Source organism: Oncorhynchus clarkii, chromosome 10 (genome assembly GCF_045791955.1).
Source record: "Oncorhynchus clarkii lewisi isolate Uvic-CL-2024 chromosome 10, UVic_Ocla_1.0, whole genome shotgun sequence".
NCBI classification, from domain to species: domain Eukaryota; kingdom Metazoa; phylum Chordata; class Actinopteri; order Salmoniformes; family Salmonidae; genus Oncorhynchus; species Oncorhynchus clarkii.
The window spans coordinates 40,595,973-40,619,698 of NC_092156.1; the positions used below are offsets into that span (position 1 = coordinate 40,595,973).

Here is a 23,726-nt window from a genome sequence, read left to right on the forward strand (position 1 = left end):
GAGCTGCAATCAAGGTAAATTGAAAGTAAAGAAATTGAATGAACTCCAACTTGAGAGACTGACCACGGCCTGTAGGTCCGACTGCTTTCTATAGGCATACTAAGTATTGCCAACCCAGACATTCTTTCCTGAGACATTGTGCATTATATATTACATTTAACCTTATATATTATATACAGTTGAAGTCGGTAGTTTACAGACACCTTAGCCAAATACATTTAAACTCAGTTTTTCACAATGTCTGACATTTAATCCTAGTAAAATTTTCCTGTCTTAGGTCAGTTAGGATAACCACTTTATTTTAAGAATGTGAAATGTCAGAATAATAGTAGAGAGAATTATTTATTTCAGCTTTTAATTCTTTCATCACATTCCCAGTGTGTCAGAAGTTCACATACACTCAATTAGTATTTGGTAGCATTGCCTTTAAACTGTTTTCCTTGGGTCAAACGTTTTGGGTAGCCTTCCACAAGCTTCCCACAATAAGTTGGGGAAATTTTGGCCCATTCCTCCTGACAGAACTGGGGTAACTGAGTCAGGTTTGTAGGCCTCCTTGCTCGCTTTGTAGGCCTCCTTGCTCGCACAGGCTTTTTCAGTTCTGCCCATACATTTTCTATAGGATTGAGGTCAGGGCTTTGTGATGGCCACTCCAATACCTTGACTTTGTTGTCCTTCAGCTATTTTGCCACAACTTTGGAAGTATGCTTGGGGTCATTGTCCATTTCGAAGACCAATTTGCGACAAAGCTTTAACTTTCTGATTGATGTCTTGAGATGTTGCTTCAATATAATCACATAATTTTCCTACCTTATGATGCCATCTATTTTCTGAAGTGCACCAGTCCCTCCTGCAGCAAAGCACCCCCACAACATGATGCTGCCACTCCCGTGCTTCATGGTTGGCATGGTGTTCTTCGGCTTGCAAGCCTCCCCCTTTTTCATATGGTCATTATGGCCAAACAGTTCCATTTTTGTTTCATCAGACCAGAGGACATTTCTCCAAAAAGTATGATCTTTGTCCCCATGTGCAGTTGCAAACTGTAGTCTGGCTTTTTGGGATGAGTGGCTTCTTCCTTGCTGAGCGACCTCTCAGGTTATGTCGATATAGGACTCGTTTGACGGTGGATATAGATACTTTTGTACCTATTTCCTCCAGCATCTTCAGAAGGTCCTTTGCTGTTGTTCTGGGATTGATTTGCACTTTTCGCACCAAAGTACGTTCATCTCTAGGAGACAGAACGCGTCTCCTTCCTGAGCAGTATGACGGCTGCATGGTCCCATGGTGTTTATACTTGCGTACTCTTGTTTGTACAGATGAATGTGGTACCTTCAGGCATTTGGAAATTGCTCCCAAGGATGAACCAGACTTGTGGAGGTCTACAATTCATTTTCTGAGGTCTTGATTTATTTAGATTTTCCCATGATGTCAAGCAAAGAGGCACAGAGTTTGAAGGTAGGCCTTGAAATATTTCCACAGGTACACACAATTGACTCAAATGATGTCAATTAGCCTATCAGAAGCTTCTAAAGCCATGACATCATTTTCTGTTTAAACTTAGTGTAAGTAAACTTCTGACCCACTGGAATTGTGATACAGTGAATTATAAGCAAATTACTCTTTCTGTCAACAGTCGCTGGAAAAATTACTTGTGTCATGCAAAAAGTAGATGTCCTAAGTGACTTGCCAAAACTATAGTTTGTTGACATGAAATTTGTGGAGTGGTTGAAAAAAACGAGATATAATTACTCCAACCTAAGTGTATGTAAACTTCCGACTTCAACTGTATATATTATTATACACTGCTCAAAAAAATAAAGGGAACACTTAAACAACACAATGTAACTCCAAGTCAATCACACTTCTGTGAAATCAAACTGTCCACTTAGGAAGCAACACTGATTGACAATAAATTCCACATGCTGTTGTGCAAATGGAATAGACAACAGGTGGAAATTATAGGCATTTAGCAAGACACCCCCAATAAAGGAGTGGTTCTGCAGGTGGGGACCACAGGCCACTTCCTGGCTGATGTTTTGTTCACTTTTGAATGCTGGCGGTGCTTTCACTCTAGTGGTAGCATGAGACAGAGTCTACAACCCACACAAGTGTTTCAGGTAGTGCAGGTAGAGATGTGGCAAGAAGGGTTGCTGTGTCTGTCAGCGTAGTGTCCAGAGCATGGAGGCGCTACCAGGAGACAGGCCAGTACATCAGGAGACGTGGAGGAGGCCGTAGGAGGGCAACAACCCAGCAGCAGGACCGCTACCTCCGCCTTTGTGCAAGGAGGAGCAGGAGGAGCACTGCCAGAGCCCTGAAAAATGACCTCCAGCAGGCCATAAATGTGCATGTGTCTGCTCAAACGGTCAGAAACAGACTCCATGAGGGTGGTATGAGGGCCCGACGTCCACAGGTGGGGGTTGTGCTTACAGCCCAACGCCGTGCAGGACGTTTGGCATTTGCCAGAGAACACCAAGATTGTCAAATTCGCCACTGGCGCCCTGTGCTCTTCACAGATGAAAGCAGGTTCACACTGAGCACATGTGACAGATGTGACAGTCTGGAGACGCCGTGGAGAACGTTCTGCTGCCTGCAACATCCTCCAGCATGACCGGTTTGGCGGTGGGTCAGTCATGGTGTGGGGTGGCATTTCTTTGGGGGCCGCACAGCCCTCCATGTGCTCGCCAGAGGTAGCCTGACTGCCATTAGGTACCGAGATGAGATCCTCAGACTCCATGAGAGACTATATGCTGGTGTGGTTGGCCCTGGGTTCCTCCTAATGCAAAACAAAGCTAGACCTCATGTGGCTGGAGTGTGTCAGCAGTTCCTGCAAGAGGAAGGCAGTGATGCTATGGACTGGCCCGCCCATGCCCCAGACCTGAATCCAATTGAGCACATCTGGGACATCATGTCTCGCTCCATCCACCAACGCCACGTTGCACCACAGACTGTCCAGGAGTTGGCGGATGCTTTAGTCCAGGTCTGGGAGGAGATCCCTCAGGAGACCATCCGCCACCTCATCAGGAGCATGCCCAGGCGTTGTAGGGAGGTCATACAGGCACGTGGAGGCCACACACACTACTGAGCCTCATTTTGACTTGTTTTAAGGACATTACATCAAGTTACATACATTACATTAAGTTGGATCAGCCTGTAGTGTGGTTTTCCACTTTAATTGTGAGTGTGACTCCAAATCCAGACCTCCATGGGTTGATAAATTTGATTTCCATTGATCATTTTTGTGTGATTTTGTTGTCAGCACATTCAACTATGTAAAGAAAAAAGTATTTAATAAGAATATTTCATTCATTCAGATCTAGGATGTGTTATTTTAGTGTTCCCTTTTTCTTGAGCAGTGTATATTAAAAATATACAATTTGGCCTCCCGGGTGGCGCAGTGGTCTAAGGCACTGTATCGCAGTGCCAGCTGTGCCATCAGAGACTCTGGGTTCGAGCCAAGGCTCTGTCGCAGCCGGCCGCGACCGGGTTGTCCATGGGGCTAGCGTCGTCCGGGTTAGGGAGGGTTTGGCTGGTAGGGATATCGTTGTCTCATCGCGCACCAGCGACTCCTGTGGCGGGCCGTGCACAGTGCGCGCTGACCAGGTCGCTAGGTGCATGGTGTTTCCTCCGACACATTGGTGCGGCTGGCTTCCGGGTTGGATACACGCTGTGTTAAGAAGCAGTGTGGCTTGGTTGGGTTGTGTTTCGTAGGACGCATGGCTCTCGACCTTCGTCTCTCCCGAGCCCGTACGGGAGTTGTTGCGATGAGACAAGATAGTAACTACTAACAATTGGATACCACGAAGTTGGGGAGAACAAGGGGGAAGAATTCAACAACAAAAAATATATGTATATATACAATTTAAACTTAGTCTTGAATGATGAATGCCAAGATATACCAGAGATAAGGGACTGTTGATATTGCAACCAGAGCTTCCTATAACCTACAGTTAATCTCTTTCCGTAAAGTGTTGAGGCCAGCAATTAAAGAGAATTAGAGGCTCAATTAAATATTTTGCAGAACTGCTGTATTTGAAGCACCACTCCCTTCTGCCCAGTTTCTCTGATGTTGCTATGGCAATCAAGCTGTTTTTAACCATTCCGGTAACTATTGCTTCTGCGGAGAGATTGGTTTTTAAATTAAAACTAATAAAAAACTACCTAAGAAGCACTATGCACTTTGAACACCTGAGTAAGCTCCATTCATTGCCCTGGCACCGTCTTAGCCTTGACCACAGCATTTGTTCACTGATATGCCCTTACATTCAATTAGTTCAATAGTACATTTTTCAAGGCCTGAGGCACATTCTTGAAGCTCAAGAAACAAAAATGTAGCTTCCTAGTGTATATGGAAAAGGTTTATGCATAAATGTTTGGAGGGTTACTGTCAAAATGATTGATTCAATGTAAAAAAAAAAACTATTTGTCGATGACGGGTGCATGGGCCCCCAGAGCTCGTTGAGGTCTGGAAACCACTGTCCGGTACGCCAGTGGTTTCCAGACCTCAACTTTCTCTCTATCTATCTATCTCTCTCTTTCTCTACTCCTCTACTAGTCTTGAAGCCTATTGTTATTCCAAAAAGCCATCTAACGAATGCTGCGCTTCACTCCGTGACTGACCATCCAGACAATGTTATACAATCTAGGGAGATCTGATGCTATGCTTTAGGGCTTCCTTTGGAGCATACACAAATCCAGGGACACATGCACACATATTCAAAATCACACAGCCCTACCCCGCCCGTCCCCTCCCTGTGCTTCCTCAGTGTTGCAGTGGCGTACCGTTACAGGGGCGTCCATCAGTCAGTGAGTAGCCCAGGTTGGCCATCTCCTGCTGGGCTCGAAGGGAAGCCTTCCAGCGGGGGTCTGGTCTGTCCACAGCCAGCTCATGGAAGCTGTTGGACTGCAGGATCTGGGTGGTGGCGTAGGGTGTGGCCTGTAAGCCCCGTGCTGGGCTGCTGTAACCAGCTTTGCCTGTGAAGTCTATGCTGCTGTAGATGGCGCCGTCAGACAGCATGGTACCCGTCTTCTCACCCACTCCGGAGGGTAGCACATCTGAGATGAGAGATTAGGAAACAGACAGATGCATGAAGAGATAAAGTGGCCATCTTTAAGGTCAGCGTGTAACACATTAGCACTCCCTGCTCCAGCGGTAGGCTCCCTGTGTTAGTTCAACTGACCACAATCGAGCTGAGATGAATCAAAGTGATTAGCTAGCAGGATAATTATCACGTCGCCATGCAATGCCCTGTAGGGGCCCGGCACTGTGTCCGAGGGAAAGGGCCCATCACACAGGGCTGACCTTCAGCTCTACCCACAGGGGCTCGGGGCCGCTCATCAGCCTGGTGGGAGCTAAATGAGCTACAGGAAAATGGCACCAATACACACATACTATCTCTCCATCTCAAATGCCCACACAAAAAGAAACACACACTGCCACAAGCAAATAATCTAGTTTACAAGCGCGTTTAACCCAATCATGCATAGACAGAAGAAACACACACACACACGCTCTCATTAAAGTTTGTGTCAGTTTTTTGAAGCCAATAGTGATGAGATAGGTAGCGTGATCCAGAGAGACTGAGAGTCCGGAGTGTGTGTGACGGCCTGTCAGTGTGCCTGCTGAGGGATACCCTCCACACTGAATAATGCATGTAGCTCATACATGTATTCACTGCCTCTCACTCTGGGCACATGACCTCTGACCTCTGGTCTCACTGTGGGACTGTGGTGTTGCCGTGGCATAGCGTGACACCATGATCAGCTGGGACGGTCTGGGTCAGCCCTCTATCAACCTCCATTCTCTAATTCCCTGGGTTTGGTTCTGTTTGACCAGGAGTGATACCTATGTTTTCTTACCTCCACGACCAAAGTTACCCCGGTCCTTGGGACCTCCCAGGCCCCCGTTGGCCGGCAGGCTGGTGGAGGGCCAGGAGTCAGCCAACCAGGGGAATCCTGGGTCACCGGCTTTCAGTAGACCAGGACGACTATTTTTGGAGATAAAGACAGAAGAGGGACGGAGAAGAATGAGAGAGAGGTGAGGGAGAGAGAGGTGAGGGAGAGAGCGGTGAGGGAGAGAGAGAGAGGTTGTTATTAGGAAAACATCTGGTTCCGTCTGAATCCCAGCAATACTATTCATTTTCTCACATTATGTTATACCGACTGATTCAACAACAAATTGCTGTGAAACCTCACTCAGCATATCTGCTCCTCTGGAGCAGCCTGGAGCAGAGGCAACAATGAACAAACAGAGAGACATAAAAAACTGACAAGTCTATAAATCAGTGCTGGGCTTTAGCGCCCCTAACACCCCCTGGAGAAACGGACCAGGACTAAATGCACAGACATTAAATCCCTTTTAGAGCCCAGCACCACAGACATTAAATCCCTTTTAGAGCCCAGCACCACAGACATTAAATCCCTTTTAGAGCCCAGCAATACAGACATTAAATCCCTTTTAGAGCCCAGCACCACAGACATTAAATCCCTTTTAGAGCCCAGCACCACAGACATTAAATCCCTTTTAGAGCCCAGCAATACAGACATTAAATCCCTTTTAGAGCCCAGCACCACAGACATTAAATCCCTTTTAGAGCCCAGCACCACAGACATTAAATCCCTTTTAGAGCCCAGCACCACAGACATTAAATCCCTTTTAGAGCCCAGCACCACAGACATTAAATCCCTTTTAGAGCCCAGCACCACAGACATTAAATCCCTTTTAGAGCCCAGCACTACAGACATTAAATCCCTTTTAGAGCCCAGCACCACAGACATTAAATCCCTTTTAGAGCCCAGCACTACAGACATTAAATCCCTTTTAGAGCCCAGCACTACAGACATTAAATCCCTTTTAGAGCCCAGCACCATAGACATTAAATCCCTTTTAGAGCCCAGCACCACAGACATTAAATCCCTTTTAGAGCCCAGCACCACAGACATTAAATCCCTTTTAGAGCCCAGCAATACAGACATTAAATCCCTTTTAGAGCCCAGCACCACAGACATTAAATCCCTTTTAGAGCCCAGCACCACAGACATTAAATCCCTTTTAGAGCCCAGCACCACAGACATTAAATCCCTTTTAGAGCCCAGCACCACAGACATTAAATCCCTTTTAGAGCCCAGCACCACAGACATTAAATCCCTTTTAGAGCCCAGCACTACAGACATTAAATCCCTTTTAGAGCCCAGCACCACAGACATTAAATCCCTTTTAGAGCCCAGCACTACAGACATTAAATCCCTTTTAGAGCCCAGCACTACAGACATTAAATCCCTTTTAGAGCCCAGCACCACAGACATTAAATCCCTTTTAGAGCCCAGCACCACAGACATTAAATCCCTTTTAGAGCCCAGCCCCACAGACATTAAATCCCTTTTAGAGCCCAGCACTACAGACATTAAATCCCTTTTAGAGCCCAGCACTACAGACATTAAATCCCTTTTAGAGCCTAGCACCACAGACATTAAATCCATTTTAGAGCCCAGCACCACAGACATTAAATCCCTTTTAGAGCCCAGCACTACAGACATTAAATCCCTTTTAGAGCCCAGCACCACAGACATTAAATCCCTTTTAGAGCCCAGCACCACAGACATTAAATCCCTTTTAGAGCCCAGCCCCACAGACATTAAATCCCTTTTAGAGCCCAGCACTACAGACATTAAATCCCTTTTAGAGCCCAGCACTACAGACATTAAATCCCTTTTAGAGCCCAGCACTACAGACATTAAATCCCTTTTAGAGAACAGCACCACAGACATTAAATCCATTTTAGAGCCCAGCACCACAGACATTAAATCCCTTTTAGAGCCCAGCACCACAGACATTAAATCCCTTTTAGAGCCCAGCACTACAGACATTAAATCCCTTTTAGAGCCCAGCACTACAGACATTAAATCCCTTTTAGAGCCCAGCACCACAGACATTAAATCCATTTTAGAGCCCAGCACCACAGACATTCAATCCCTTTTAGAGCCCAGCACCACAGACATTAAATCCCTTTTAGAGCCCAGCACCACAGACATTAAATCCCTTTTAGAGCCCAGCACCACAGACATTAAATCCCTTTTAGAGCCCAGCACCACAGACATTAAATCCCTTTTAGAGCCCAGCACCACAGACATTAAATCCCTTTTAGAGCCCAGCACCACAGACATTAAATCCCTTTTAGAGCCCAGCACCACAGACATTAAATCCCTTTTAGAGCCCAGCACCATAGACATTAAATCCCTTTTAGAGCCCAGCACCACAGACATTAAATCCCTTTTAGAGCCCAGCACCACAGACATTAAATCCCTTTTAGAGCCCAGCACTACAAACATTTACATTTTAAATGTAGAATCATAGAGGGCCTTCTGGCGGATAGCCTGCCAGCACGGGGTGGTGGGGTAGCGTCTCCATAGCAACACACACGACAAAGCTCATAGGCTGTTTTGGTGAAACCACCCCTCTCATATTGCACAGGAAATTGGCAATTTCACTCCAATGCCTGAAATAAATACAGAATAGTTTTTTTATTTTGTTACTAGGAGAAAAAAAATATTTTTCTAAACGGTATATCTGTGCTATTAACTATTACCGTGCATAGCTGTTGGTGTGTACAGAGGCTTCAGTCACAAGGCTCACGTGCCTTTGTTTGCATTTGGTTAATTAATGCAGAAGTCCACAAATGTATTTCCCTTTAAGCCAGGTGTGCCACGCGCCCAGGGAATGGCATACATCTGACTTGTGATGGCTTAAAATATGTTTAAAACATTATAAGAGCAATTTCCATATAAAATCACACAGGCATGTTCCCACAAATGTACAGACACACATATCCAATAACATACACACACACACACACACACACACACACACACACACACACACACACACACACACACACACACACACACACACACACACACACACACACACACACACACACACACACACACACACACACACACACACACATACACACACCACACGTGGGCTCAGGCAACAACATACAGTTTATTTTTAGCTTATTTTTTGGCTGCATTTGTATCAGCTCTGGGCTGGATCTGCCTGCTCAGGTGTGACAAAGGAGAGAAAGAGAGGAGAGAAAAAAAGGACAAGAAAGCAGAGAGAAGGAAAGAGAGAGGGAGAGGAAGAGCCTGATCCCCTAGCCCCTGGGGGAGCTCTCTTCATATTCTCACAGAGTCAGTGCCCAGTGATTTTCACCCAGTGATATTCAGAGCTAGACTACGCATCTCTGTGCTCTGCCAGGCAGATCAGACTAGAGTTGCAGTAGACGACAGGCATACTCTACATTCCTATACTGCAGTGTCTGTCTGCCTGCCTGGGGTTCAGTGGAACTGGGGAGTATCCTCTCCAGCCCCACTCCCTTGGGTCATTATCTCTTTACATCGTTACATATGCTTGCATTCTGGAGGCGTGCCGTCAGCAGTGCCTCTCCCCGCGTGTCGACAGGCAAATTCATCACCCCCCCCCCCCGGCAACGCCGCCACCAGCCCCGCTGCACAGATGAACGAGCCAATAAAAAAACCTGCTCTGCCCGCATTAATTGTTTCTGATAATTTCCCGGGAGTGATTGATGACTCAATCAATCGATACATCAACGCACGTGTTGCGCCAGGATGAATAAGCGGGGGAGTTTTGGAACATGTAAGGAGTTCATTCATCATAACGGATCTATTCTTCTTCCTATGAATCTGTACCCTCCGTGAAGGTTGATCATTCCACACTGATATGTTCTATCATCACACCAGCATCCATGTTGTTCCACAAGGGATGGATCATCACTTCTAATGTTTTTTTTGTCACTGTAATCAAATCCCATGCCATTACGTTGTGTTGAGTGACTTAATAAGGACTTTGTTTGTCCTCACCTTCCATTTTCAATCAGTCCTCTGTCTCGTTGAAACGTCACTGTGGTCCAACCAGAGAGAGAGACGGCAGGGAGCAGAGTGAGAGAGGAGGAAGAATTTTAATCAGAAGAGTGCTCTGAAAAACATTGAATGTGTTTCAAGCTGGTATATGTTTGGGGGGAAATATTTTCTAGTGCTACAGTCCAACATCCAAATTAAGGTGAGAAGACAAGGACAAATGGCCAATACCTGCACGGGTAAAGGTGAAGGACTGAACTGCAACAAAACAAGACAGAGATAGTGTGTGTTAAAAGCCTGTCGACACTGTAGACAAAGTCGATGCAACGTCAGCATAAACAAACATGAACACAACCACAGAGATACAAAAAAAAAGGTGCAACACCATCCGTTTGACAATGGTAGACACATCTGGTTGAGGAAAAATGTGACAGGGAGTATGGAGATTGGCTGGGTGAGAGATACAAAGCAGGCGGCAAAAAGAAGACAAACATTGAACTGCTTATTGAAAATGAATTTGCTCTGAGGAGAGGAGGGATCATAGGAGAGCTTTTGAATAAAGCAAAGCCCTATAATTCGGTAATCACTATGGTTTCCTCCCCAGCCCCTGAAGCATGGTGATAGCAAACCAAATAATGACAATAGTCCACAGCTAAAATCACCCCCGGAAGGCCAAATGAAAAATTGCATACCTAAATCTGGAGAATGCATTTATGGCTAATGTGCGAACGACATGGGTCACGGTCCCATAATGTAAGGAAATGTGAATGACTTATTTCAAATGAGTGTATTTGAGTTTTATGGTGCAGGCTTGATGGGATTGTGTTCACAGCTGATGCACATAGGTGCACAATGGATTAAAGCAAAGAAGACTTCTTTCTGTCTGAGCTGAATATCTCCTTTATTCTGCATTAAATGATACACCATCTGGACAAAACAGCTCTGTCTCTCACCTGGGATTCCACTAACTCACCCTAGACACATCGTCTAAGGCAGTTGGGAAAGCTAGTCTACACTGCAATGTTTCTGTATAGTGGTTTTGATCGGTGTTGATATTACTCAGGCCCGTATCCATAATAGTAGAGTGGTTCTGACCTGCGTAGTTGCTGAGGCCCTTCCTCTTCTTCCTCCTCCAGTAGAGCCAGGCGCTGAAGCCCATGAGGACGATCCAGCAGGCCCCTCCCAGCCCAGCGATGAAGGCCGGCTGTTTCACCACGTCTGAGATGCTGTTGTTGCCCTCCGCCCCCGTGATCACATCACGCAGCTCTGCACCTGGGGACAGACAGCAGGGGACAGGAGACACCAATCAGATGGACACCATGGCATCTGGTGGATAGGATAGCTTTTGGCTGTCCAGTAGACCCAAACCAGTCAACGGCTAACATATCTCGAAAACGAGTACAAATCTATATTTAATGATAGTTAATATCAAAATCTACTATATGATCTGAAAACAAGAAATTCTATAAGAAAGGTACAATCCCGTTACAGCTGTTTTCTAGGATAAAAACAACACTATAGATAAACAATATCAAATTAAAAACCCACACCATTGAGAGCACAAAACTGCAATATGTCGGCAGAGAGTTAATCAATTCAGCAGTGCTCTCATCAATTTGAACTCCGAGACGGGAGATTGACAGAGCAGCTCAGACAGAGTTTGATTTTCTGCTGCAGCTACTGTGCTGTGAAATTAGATTCACAGTCTCCAGCGGGAGCAGGAGCCCCAGCCCCAGTCATTAAGCCTCAGTCCACAGGCCTCTGTTTGCCTTTCTGTGGCCGTTGAGGATATTTTCCCCACACATCAGTCAAAAGTCACGGATGAAGAGCATTTGGCCTGGCTCTGCTATTGATTTTAGGCCTATCCTTCAGCTGTTTGATAAGATGTGATAGGCTGATAAGCCCACCCCAATAACACTGTCTACTTTGTTAGCGCTGGCCGCACAGATATCGAGAAGGATTATTGATATGGCTAACAGCACTCGCCACACTGTTACTGGACACTACACTAAATGAAATGCTATTGATTTCCTGATAGATCACTATGAATGGAGCCTGCCTTACAGAACTCAGTGAACCTTCAGCTTCCAGCAGTACACATGTGATCTCCGACAATGCACAATTTTCTTTTTTCTCCAAGCGTGATAAATTGATCAATCATTTTTCCAGACCCACTGTCTGTGAGTCAGATTAGGGTTCCCTGTTATTATGTGTGTTGCCTCAGACCCTGTGTGTGTTACCTATGACGATGGGCTGGGGCTCGCTCTTCACCCCCACTCCGGTGCTGGTGCCTGCCGCCACCTCCACACGGTACTGCACCCCCACCTGCAGACCCGCCACCACCACGGAACGGATGGCCGCATCCACCGTCTTATTCACATGGAAACGTGTCTCGTTCGCCAGGCACCAGATCTAACACACACACACACACACACACACAGGGACAGGCATTTGTGGGGAGAGGCAGTTGATACCAAATGTCTTGTAATATCAATGTGTGTATACAATACACACACAGTGAAGCTTTATTTTCTCAACATATAGAATACAGATTGCCGCTGCCTACCTTGTACTCCTGGATGATGCCGTTCTGGTGCTCTGCGGGAGGGGGGTCCCAGGACACGCTGATAGAGGTGCTGTTATGGTTCCCCACTGTCAGCACTGTCACCTGCTGAGGAGGAGCGCTGGGCGCTGCATGGGGAGGCACAACAAAACACATCACCACATCACCACATCTTCACATTCCAATAGAGAACTGCTGCTGCCTGCTGTCCGCCAGAGCATAACAGAGAGCACTGCCTTGATTTATATTTAAAGAGTACTTCAATGTGGAAGGCTTTCTCTTTAGCAGAAGCAAGAAAGAATTGGGAGAGCCACCACAACATACAGAAATAATGACTGCACTCTCCACACTACCTCTTTTTTTTTTGTATCTTTCTCTCTCCAACCTTCCTCTCTTACTTAAGTCTGTCTTTGAATCATTCCTTTTCCTTGCTGAGTAGCAGTACCAGAGGTCTCTTGGTGCCTTCGTAGGTTGCTTTTAAAAAAAAAACTTTATTCAACTAGGCAAGTCAGTTAAGAACAAATTCTTGTTTACAATGACGGCCTAGGAACAGTGGGCTAACTGCCTTGCTCAGGGGCAGAACGACCTTGTCAGCTCGGGGAGTCGATTTAGCAACCTTTCGGTTACTGGCCCAGCGCTCTAACCACTAGGTTACCTGCCGCCCCAAAAAATTTAGGGGAATCTACTATAACAATCCATCTAGTTGAACAGGAAGTTACAACCTCTAATGCCAAACAATATTATTGTCTGTTGAACTTCCAAGGCCCAATCACTCTTCATTGCCTGGTGAAATGCCATGTAGTCTTTACTAAACATACCAATAAGCGAGTCATTGTGCCCTTCTAAAACAGAGCAGAGCAGACTGGCACGTGTACCCCTGAGTAAAGTATGGGTCTGTGATGAAGGGCCCGAGCCCAGCGACTGATACTGCCTCCGTATTAATGGATCACCCCCATCACACGCAGTTACACGTTAGCGCTCGGGATGCTAAAGCACCACATTATGCATATCTGAGCTAAATGAAAGCTCTCCATCGTGGTGTACAGTAACGAATGAGATGCTAATAAGCCCATTAGTTGTGTGATGTATCGCTGGCAGAAATGTGACCTGCTGCGTGCCACGTGGCGTGCCAAGTGACACTTCGGTGACCCCGTGTCCAATCGTTTTAGATCGACAAAACACTGCTGATCCCCAGTGTGGGCTGACAGACCGCTCTTACCAGTCACCTTCAAAGGCTGTATAGAGGATTCAAACAGCTTGGAGACACCTGCAGGCTAACAGCATGGCTATAGGACAACTTAACACATAGACCTATTGTTTCTATTGTGCTGGATGTTTAGTTGTCATTCATTCAGAACACTACCGCAGCTTAAGACTCTGAACTACCATCTCTGTATTCCCAATGCACAACTCATTTATATCTGATTGATTGGTTGGGTTAGCTCAGAACTAAACTCAGTTGAGAAGCCATACATTTTGAAATTATACATTATACAGTCAGTGGAAGATTCATGTGAATCAGCTATTGTGTCTCAGTGAAATGTGGCTAGCCAGGTGGGACGTTGCACAACAGTCTCATTTACCAGCTGGCCTCTGAGCCACCTGGCTACCGTGGATACAGTAGATTTCTCCAGAAGGACCCTAGGTCTGGAGAGAACTGTCTGCACGGACTGAACATGCCCAGAGCGTTACACTTGGATAACAACTCCTGTGTGGGCCTAATTGGGTTAATGGACACAAGAAATAAAATGCAGCCTGAACGCTGCTGGCCCCAATTAATCAACCACTCAAAGAGGGCTGAATCTTAACTTGAGACGCCAATGTAAGTTGAGGTTCTGTTCAAATCGCTGACTGACATCAATGTTTGATTTACTGTAAGTGAACATTTGATTTATGCATGTGTATGAAGTAGAGGTGGAGAGGGGGCAAGTGAGAGAAAGAAAGAAAGAAAGAACAACAGAAAGAAAGAAAGAAAGAAAGAAAGAAAGAAAGAAAGAAAGAAAGAGAGAAAGGGAGGTAACATCTTAAAGTCACAATATAAATGTTGTATGCGACAGGGGCATGGCAGGCGATGTGACAGCAGGGGTCCAGAGAGAGCAGAGACAGGAACAGGGAGAGGCACAGAAAGATGTTTGAGCTGGTGTCACAGGAGACAGGCCCCCCCACAGACTCACAGGCCTGTCATACCCCCCCTACAGAGCTGAGATGTCTGGGAGATCTGCCACAGGGAAGATGTCACCCTAATACTCAGTGTTTGTGTGTCATCTCTTTAGTTTTCTTATGTTTGTTTGCAGAGAGTGTGTTTGTGGGTGTGTACAATTATATTCTGTATCAGCTTCAAGGTATTTGGCCATTACCAGATGTAGCACACACGTAGCATTGATTTAAAATAATTTCAAACGTTTTTGACAAAGTGAAAAGAATAAATCCTGCAGAGATGGCAATGTCTTTTTGTTGCATTACTACACATATTGAGTTGGTAATGGTCCTTTACCTTCCTCCAAGGTGCGTGCTGTCATTGATTCACTGTCTGCTCCCTGGAACTCGTTGAAGTACGGACGGACTTTTATCTCATAGACAACGCCCTTCTTCAGGGCAGACAGCGCCACGTCTCTCTCAGACGGAACCTTGAGGTCCTGCACCTGCCAGGCCCCAGGGGAGGGCAGACCTGACGTCTGCCTGTACAGAACACGATAGCCCTGGATAAACTGGGAAGGGTTCTCCACCTGAGGGAGAGAAAATGAGAGAGAGAGAAAGAGGGTAGGAAGAGGAATTTATTATGTATATTGTGGATTTTGAAAGGGATTTTTCAATAACTAGAGTAATGTTACAAGAACCCTATCGACTTTGAGTCATAGTAACTACTTACTGCCCATTTAAATACAGCACATGCCGACCAAACCATCAAAAGAGAGAGCTACAAAGCTCTTACATTTGACCCCGACAGAGTGGATTAAAACCATGCAGTGTCCTTTCCGGTAAACAAATCCCGTTACTATGGCGGGGTAAAGTTGCAGTGGCGGGGTCTGGGGAGGGAGTGTGCAACATAACTCACAGTAATGGCTTGTTAACAGGGGCAGAAGCAAGCGAAAAGCTTTTACAGGGCAAATAAAGCAGCTGTTTACCCTCAGCCCAGTCCAAATAAATCATGCCGACGCGCTGCCAACGCTCAGCCTCTACGGGTGCCTGTTTGCATTTCATTAACGAAATGATTCGTGAATCTAAAAGCTTTATGAAGAAACCTTAGGGAGACGCCCCCCCGCGCTCCCTTTCCCTCCCTCCCTTACCTGTTAGAACTGACTGATCCAGCTAGCTAGATGCAGCCATAGTGGGAGTAAATACCATAAACAAGTGAATTCTGTTGACTTTTCCCTTGTTTTATAGGACAGGTATACTAGGGAATGGTAGGACAACAAAAGTATGTGTGAAGAAGAAAACACCAAGCTAATTCTGGGATTTAATCTAACCTGTGTTACAATGTCATTTCATACTAATATTATCATGTAGCTAATTGAAGATGGTCGAAGTATCTCTGTGTAATTTCGCAAGAGTGGCATTTTTGATGGTTCACTTTAATGTTTGAACTCGTATAGTATTGGTGCCCCATCTGGAAGAGCCCAGATACCTAATAATGTCAAAACATCAAGGCACCGGTGCGTACAGAGCCGAAGCATATGGAGAGTGTGCATGTGAGGATGTGCGTGTGCAAGAGTATGTATGTGTGAAATAGAAGAGCCTCTGTCATTAAGCAGGGCTCTCCAGAAGGTAGATGGGACACCTTGCCAAGAGGAAAGATGAATAACCTCCAGATAAAGAGCTGAATGCCAACAGCTTCTTAAAGAGAGAATGCAACATGTTGCTGCTAACGGTGATCTATTCGTCTCGGTGAGAATCATTTGTCTTAATTCTTGAGTCAACCCAAATTATCACAGATTGATGCAACACCAGCTGTCCACGTCCACCCATCTCAGAAGTTGTCTCTCTGTGTGTGTATGTGTGTGTGTGTGTGTGTGTGTGTGTGTGTGTGTGTGTGTGAAGCCTGGAAAGACTAGCTAAGCTGTCTCTGTTCCTGAACGATCCTAATGCTGTCCTCCAGCCAGCCTGGAAAACAAGGTTCATCTCTCTCGCTATTCAGCTCTTGAGATTCTGCACTTCCCGATTCAGTGAGAATAACAACTCACCACAAAGACAAAGCACACTGGTTCACATCAAACCCCCTCATACAAGTTCCTCATTGCGTCATACGTGGTAAATAAATGAATCATTGGGCTCTGCAAGTCAAAATGTTTAGCTACGCTTTATGCAGTGAGCCGTCTTACAGGTGCTCCGAACTATCAACAAACTAACAACTGCATCTCTGTTGACATGCAACAACAAAATACAATTGTAAGTAATCCAAACAGTGGTACTCACGGTCCATGTGACCTGGACAGAGGTAGAGCTGATGACCACAGGGTTATGCATGCTGGCCACTACATCACCCAGCTCCTTCTGGACACGACGATGGTCAACACCCTGCACTGGAGGACTGATGTCTGAGAGAGAGAGAGAGAGAGAGAGAGAGGTGCTATTAAATATTGCCATCGAACCCGTTTGAAATGTCATGTTGGCATGGAGCACATTCTATTTTGGTACCTTGTGTGCGGACAGGCTCAGACATGGGGCTGGGGTCTCCGAGACCCTGGGCATTGACCGCTCTGATGAGGAACAGGTAGACCGTGTTCGGTCGCAGGTCTTTGACCGTGAACTGTGTGGTCTTCACGTGGTCAGCCACAGTCTGCCAGCTGTTGCTGACCAGCTGACTGCTCACAGAGAACCGCAGAGAGGAAGAGCGTTAGTGAGCCCAGCCAAGGAAAGCTTTTACAGTAATAGCTCTCCATAGCTACATTCCTATTGTTTTCTCTTGGCTAATTTACCTAGCACCATCAAGACATTGCACAGCTGGTCTGAAACCAAACTTAAACACTGAGTCAAAGAGGCCCTGATCAACCTTCTTGGACTGCACATGATTCTCGTATGCAGACTATTCTGCACAATTCCTGGGATTGTTGTGCTTGCCCTGGATGTGGCAGTGACCCATATGCCCACATAAACGAATACATCTGTCATTGCTCTGAAATTTTGGGGTCATTTAGTGAGTCTTCGCTAGGGGATACTGTTCCCAGACGTACCCAAAGGCCTCGATGACGTAGGAAGTGACCGGTGAGCCCTCCTCAGGCCCAGGTTCCCATGACAACGAGACACTGCTCTTGGTGACATCAGTGACCTCTGGCTTAGACGGAGGCCCTGGGAGGGCACTGGCATTGTGGGACATAGAGTCTATGAGGTCACTGGACTCTGAGAGGGAGGAAAGGAGAAGAATCTCTATCAAAATGAATCAAAACGAAAGAGGCGAAAGGTGCATTAGAAATGGTGGAACTCGTTTAGTGCGTTTTGCTTCAATCAATGGTGGGTAGAAGGAACAGTAAATCAAGATGTTACTGTACCTCTAACATCCAGGAAGGCACTCCATGAGGTCTCCCCACTTGAGCTGGTGGCAACACAGGTGTACAGCCCAGAGTCAGACAGCTGAGGAGGACAGAGGGGAACAAAGAGACAATCACAACCTACACTGACCAGCCAGTTAAACGATTCAATTATTTCACATTTCATAAAAAAACTAAAAAAACATCCATCCATTAAAATGGTCATACAAGTGGCCTACCAAATATTAGGCTGAGGAACAGATCAATCAACACCTCACAAACAAAGGTTTTTGTATGTTCATTGATATATGTCTGCCTTCTTGATAGTAGTGATATTGTTTGGTAGTGAATCTCCCCTATGGAAAGAGCTCGGCAGCCAGAAGTACACAAAAAATGCATTAACCTCCATTGGCCTGACTCACTCCCAGGGAGAGAGGGAGTGGGTGTGAATGAGAAAACGGAGTGGGGGAAGACGAAAAAAGAGCCCTGGAAGTGCTGACGTTAATTTTCTTAATACGTTTAATTTAGTACTAGTCAGCCCCCCACATCCTCAGCCCCATCATCATCAATACAGACACAGTGAAACAGAGACATGATAATCTATTTAACGCTGGCCGCTTTAACACTGGGGAACAATGACAGCTGGCCTCCCCCTTGCTCTCGCTCTCTCCCTCGTTCCCTCTCTCCCTGTCTCTCCTCTCCCTCGCTTTCTTGAACCCTCTTCCCTTTCTCGCTCTATTTTTGATTTATTTCCCCTCACTCCCTCACCCTCCCCTCCCCTTCTCTCTGTCTCCTTATTTCACTTCCTCCGTTTTCATAACCACGTCTCCCTAAGGTTTATTAAATCAACCCAGAGGACTGCAGCTTTGGCCAGTCTAATGGATATTCCAATGAGATTTGGGAAATAAAGGGGAGTGTGTGAATGTGGGTGTGTGTAGACATCTTACACACACTTTGATGGTAGTGATATGCTGCTGTACATGGTTACACTCCCACTCCCCACATCACTGTCCATGAGTTAGAGCATCTCTAACCGTTGCCCAGGAGACTGGCTCTAAACGGCAGCTTTAAATGACATACAAATCAATACCCTCTATTCATCTTTAAAAGCAACATGACTGCACTTGTCCATTTGAATTACATCCAACTGACATCAGATGAGAAGTGTTCTATCTTCTCTCTCAAAAAACAATATGACACACACACACACACACACACACACACACACACACACACACACACACACACACACAGAGCGACACACACACATACACATGCGGAGTGACAATCACACAAACCTTAACAGCCTGCCTTTCAGAACAGAGAGAAACCCTGAAGAACAGGCAGTGTATTGAAAAGAGGGCAAGGAAAGTAGAGAAGCCGAAAGGGAAAAGAGATGAAGCCACCGTGGCAGGAAGACTCAAGGCCAAATCAATCATGAGTGAACACAGTGTGGAGTGTGGAGGAAAGGCTTGCTGCTGTGACTAGGTGTATTGTGTTTGTACACCGTCCGTCCTACAGTGAGGGGGGAAAGTATTTGATCCCCTGCTGATTTGGTACGTTTGCCCACTGACAAAGAAATGATCAGTCTATAATTTTAATGGGAGGTTTATTTGAACAGTGAGAGACAGAATAACAACAACAAAAATGCAGAAAAATGCATGTCAAAAATGTTATAAATTGATTTGCATTTTAATGAGGGAAATAAGTATTTGACCCCCTCTGCAAAACATGACTTAGTACTTGGTGGCAAAACCCTTGTTGGCAATCACAGAGGTCAGACGTTTCTTGTAGTTGGTCACCAGGTTTGCACACATCTCAGGAGGGATTTTGTCCCACTCCTCTTTGCAGATCTTCTCCGAGTCATTAAGGTCTCGAGGCTGACGTTTGGCAACTTGAACCTTCACCTCCCTCCACAGATTTTCAACGGGATTAAGGTCTGGAGACTGGCTAGGCCACTCCAGGACCTTAATGTGCTTTTTCTTGAGCCACTCCTTTGTTGCCTTGGCTGTGTGTTTTGGGTCATTGTCATGCTGGAATACCCATCCATGACAAATGTTCAATGACCTGGCTGAGGGAAGGAGGTTCTCACCCAAGATTTGACGGAATATGGCCCCGTCCATCGTCCCTTTGATGCAGTGCAAGTTGTTCTTTGATGCAAGTTGTCCTGTCCCCTTAGCAGAGAAACACCCCCAAAGCATAATGTTTCCACCTCCATGTTTGATGGTGGGGATGGTGTTCTTGGGGTCATAGGCAGCATTCCTCCTCCAAACACGGCGAGTTGAGTTGATGCCAAAGAACTCAATTTTGGTCTCATCTGACCACAACACTTTCACCCAGTTGTCCTCTGAATCATTCAGATGTTCATTGGCAAACTTCAGACAGACATGTATATGTGCTTTCTTGAGCAGGGGGTACTGCAAGATTTCAGTCCTTCACGGCGTAGTGTGTTACCAAATGTTTTCTTGGTGACTATGGTCCCAGCTGCCTTGAGATCATTAGCAAGATACCTCCCGTGTAGTTCTGGGCTGATTCCTCACCGTTCCCATGATCATTGCAACTCCACGAGGTAAGCTCTTGCATGGAGCCCCAGGCAGAGGGAGATTGACAGGTCTTTTGTGTTTCTTCCATTTGCGAATAATCGCACCAACTGTTGTCACCTTCTCACCAAGCTGCTTGGCGATGGTCTTGTAGCCCATTCCAGTGTTGTGTAGGTCTACAATCTTGCCCCTGACATCCTTGGAAAGCTATTTGGTCTTGGCCATGGTGGAGAGTTTGGAATCTGATTGATTGATTGCTTCTATGGACAGGTGTCTTTTATACAGGTAACAAACTGAGATTAGGAGCACTCCCTTTAAGAATGTGCTCCTAATCTCAGCTCGTTACCTGTGTAAAAGAAACCTGGGAGCAAGAAATCTTTCTGATTGAGAGGGGGTCAAATACTAATTTCCCTCATTAAAGTGCAAATCAATTTATAACATTTTTGACATGCGTTTTTTCTGGATTTTTTGTTGTTGTTATTCTGTCTCTCACTGTTCAAATAAACCTACCATTAAAATTATAGACTGATCATTTCTTTGTCAGTAGGCAAACGTACAAAATCATCAGCGGATCAAATACTTATTTCCTCTCACTTTATAAACCCACCCTAGTGCTCTGGATCTGCAGGCTGCCAGGCTCCAGCAGGGCCATGCGAGGATCCTTCCCCAGCAGACTGAGGCCGTCCTTCAGCCAGGTGACGGTGGGCTCCGGGTCCCCTGACGCCTGGCACCTCAGCAGGGCCACACCCCCCACAGCCTGCGTCTGGTTGGATGGGCCCTGCCGGATGATAGGCGGGGGTCGGTCTTTCGAGGCTGGAGAAAAATAAGGAATCAGAAATCATGATCAGGAATTTACAATGAAACACAAACAATGAATTATAGTTTGGTGCTATATATGTAATTGTTTTTTGACCCCATTAGTGAATTTACCACTGGAGACCCAAGGTCTCCTTGATGTATTTGTTGTGATAGGGGGTACCTGTTTTTGGGGTCATATGCAGGTTTCTGATAGTGCGTGCTCATGGCACCACATCACACCGTAGCACTCTAATTACAAGGTGTGGATTAACGATGGCTCGCCTACGGGGCTAATTACCCTGCCTTCTTTCACAACACATTTTAACACATTCACACCCTCCCTCCCTCCCAATCGCCCCTCCTCTCCTATGACTCACCACTGCACCACTGCACCCCTAGACAAAACACTGCTTAGAATGAACACGCCAACCACAAGAGAAATGCATCTCCTTAATGCTCTTATATGCATGCTGTCATTCATTGGGCAGCCTCCGCATTTCTGGGGTGTTCAATCTTGTTACGTTTTGAAAATATCCTCCTTATCAGTGCTGTTAGTCTCAATTCAGACAGAGTATCAGTGCTGTTAGTCTCAATTCAGACAGAGTATCAGTGCTGTTAGTCTCAATTCAGACAGAGTATCAGTGCTGTTAGTCTCAATTCAGACAGAGTATCAGTGCTGTTAGTCTCAATTCAGACAGAGTATCAGTGCTGTTAGTCTCAATTCAGACAGAGTATCAGTGCTGTTAGTCTCAATTCAGACAGAGTATCAGTGCTGTTAGTCTCAATTCAGACAGAGTATCAGTGCTGTTAGTCTCAATTCAGACCGAGTATCAGTGCTGTTAGTATCAATTCAGACAGAGTATCAGTGCTGTTAGTCTCAATTCAGACAGAGTATCAGTGCTGTTAGTCTCAATTCAGACAGAGTATCAGTGCTGTTAGTCTCAATTCAGACAGAGTATTTGCAGCAGGTTCTAGCGCTCCTATTTCCTATCACACCTCCTTCCGACTCAGAGGAACACAGCAACTCAACCAAGCAGACGCCAGCCTTTTCCTCTCCCCACTCTATATGCATCTGCTAAACGGCATTTATATATATATATATATATATATATATATATATATATATATATATATATATATCATATTATTATTATACATTGTATATGTTATCATTGCCAGCACCTCATTGTATGATTAATTGTACAACGGATATAGACGCTATTAATTGACTGTGATCAGATGCAATAGCAAAAGATTACTCCTTTCTTGCATCATTTTTCACACTCAACCACTTGATCATTCCTTCACTCCCCCGTACAGTATACAGCGACACTATTTGCATGCTGATCTATCTTTTCCGACTCGCAGGGCAAGGCTCGTTTTCTTTCCCCAAAAAATCCTTGAGCAGATGCTAATTCAATAATATGTGTGAGAGGGAGCCAATAAATGAATGGAGAGCGAGAGAGAGAGAGACAGAAAGAGACAGAGAAAAAGACAGAGTGACAGAGAAACAGAGAGAGAGAGAGAGAGACAGAGAGGGTATTGAAGAAAAGCAGCATCTCCACTTCCTCCTCGAATGCCACCGCCACAGCACAACATTCAGCGCAGGGAACACATAATCCAGACCCTCCGTCCACCAATCAAAATTGGAAGCGTCAGTCACATACTGCCGATGAAGTACTGGTAAGGAATCGCTTCCTCAGTAGGCGAGATGATCTAAAACATCTCTTATTAGAAACAAGTTATCAACAACAGAGAGGTCAGGTCCACAGTCAGACTGGTCCTTGTGGACCAACAGCCACAGATATTCTTTCATCCTGTTTGAGAGACATTTAGATATAATTTTTAATTATACGCACAGCAATGCAACAGGTCGCCAGTTTTAAAAAAATTGTCAAATCCCCCTTTTTTGGCAACAAGGAAAGTGCAGCACATTGACAGGATACAGGAAGAGAACCCGCACGAAAAGATTCACACACCACTTCATAAAAATCCCCCCAAATAGACCCCCAAAAGTGATTATAGAACTCAGATGGTAAACCATCGATGCCAGGACCTCGGCCTGATGAGAGCTGCATAACTGCATTGGACAGCTCCTGCAGAGTAATGTCAATGTCCAAAGCAACTCTCTGCTCAGGTCCCAAATGAGGAAGTCCATGTACAGTAACAACTGCAGCACACAGAGGATCACAATCCTCCGCCTTATAGAGGGCAGAGTAGAAATCCACGGCATCTCACCGTCATCTGTGGTCACCTTCCCATCAGGGAGACAAAGGCAGAGCATTTATTTGCGTTGCAATGTAGACTGTCCTAGGTATAAAAAAAAAAACGCTAGGTGAATCCATATCCTTGAGGGTAGCAAAGCAAGACCTAATCAAGGCACCTTTCACTCACTCTTTCATCTAAAAACGACCTCAGTTCATGTCTCTTGTCCTGTAAGTTCATGACTAGTCCGGGGTCATTCTGAGTGAGCAACTTCAATTCAAA

General features: G+C 45.6%; 1 protein-coding gene across 1 annotated transcript in view; it reads right to left on the bottom strand.

Annotated features, from left to right (window-relative positions):
- Nucleotides 1-23,726, bottom strand: part of LOC139418470 (roundabout homolog 2-like) — a 120,204-nt gene that overhangs the window by 18,926 nt on the left and 77,552 nt on the right. The window contains exons 9-21 of the mRNA XM_071167941.1: nt 21,049-21,254; nt 17,923-18,004; nt 17,608-17,773; nt 17,072-17,238; nt 16,850-16,971; nt 14,931-15,162; nt 12,440-12,564; nt 12,114-12,285; nt 10,969-11,145; nt 10,105-10,131; nt 9,877-9,916; nt 5,854-5,981; nt 4,777-5,049 (exon numbers count right to left, since the gene is read on the bottom strand). Coding sequence (XP_071024042.1) covers nt 4,777-5,049; nt 5,854-5,981; nt 9,877-9,916; nt 10,105-10,131; nt 10,969-11,145; nt 12,114-12,285; nt 12,440-12,564; nt 14,931-15,162; nt 16,850-16,971; nt 17,072-17,238; nt 17,608-17,773; nt 17,923-18,004; nt 21,049-21,254 — 1,917 coding nt within the window. The remainder of the gene's footprint in view (nt 1-4,776; nt 5,050-5,853; nt 5,982-9,876; nt 9,917-10,104; nt 10,132-10,968; nt 11,146-12,113; nt 12,286-12,439; nt 12,565-14,930; nt 15,163-16,849; nt 16,972-17,071; nt 17,239-17,607; nt 17,774-17,922; nt 18,005-21,048; nt 21,255-23,726) is intronic.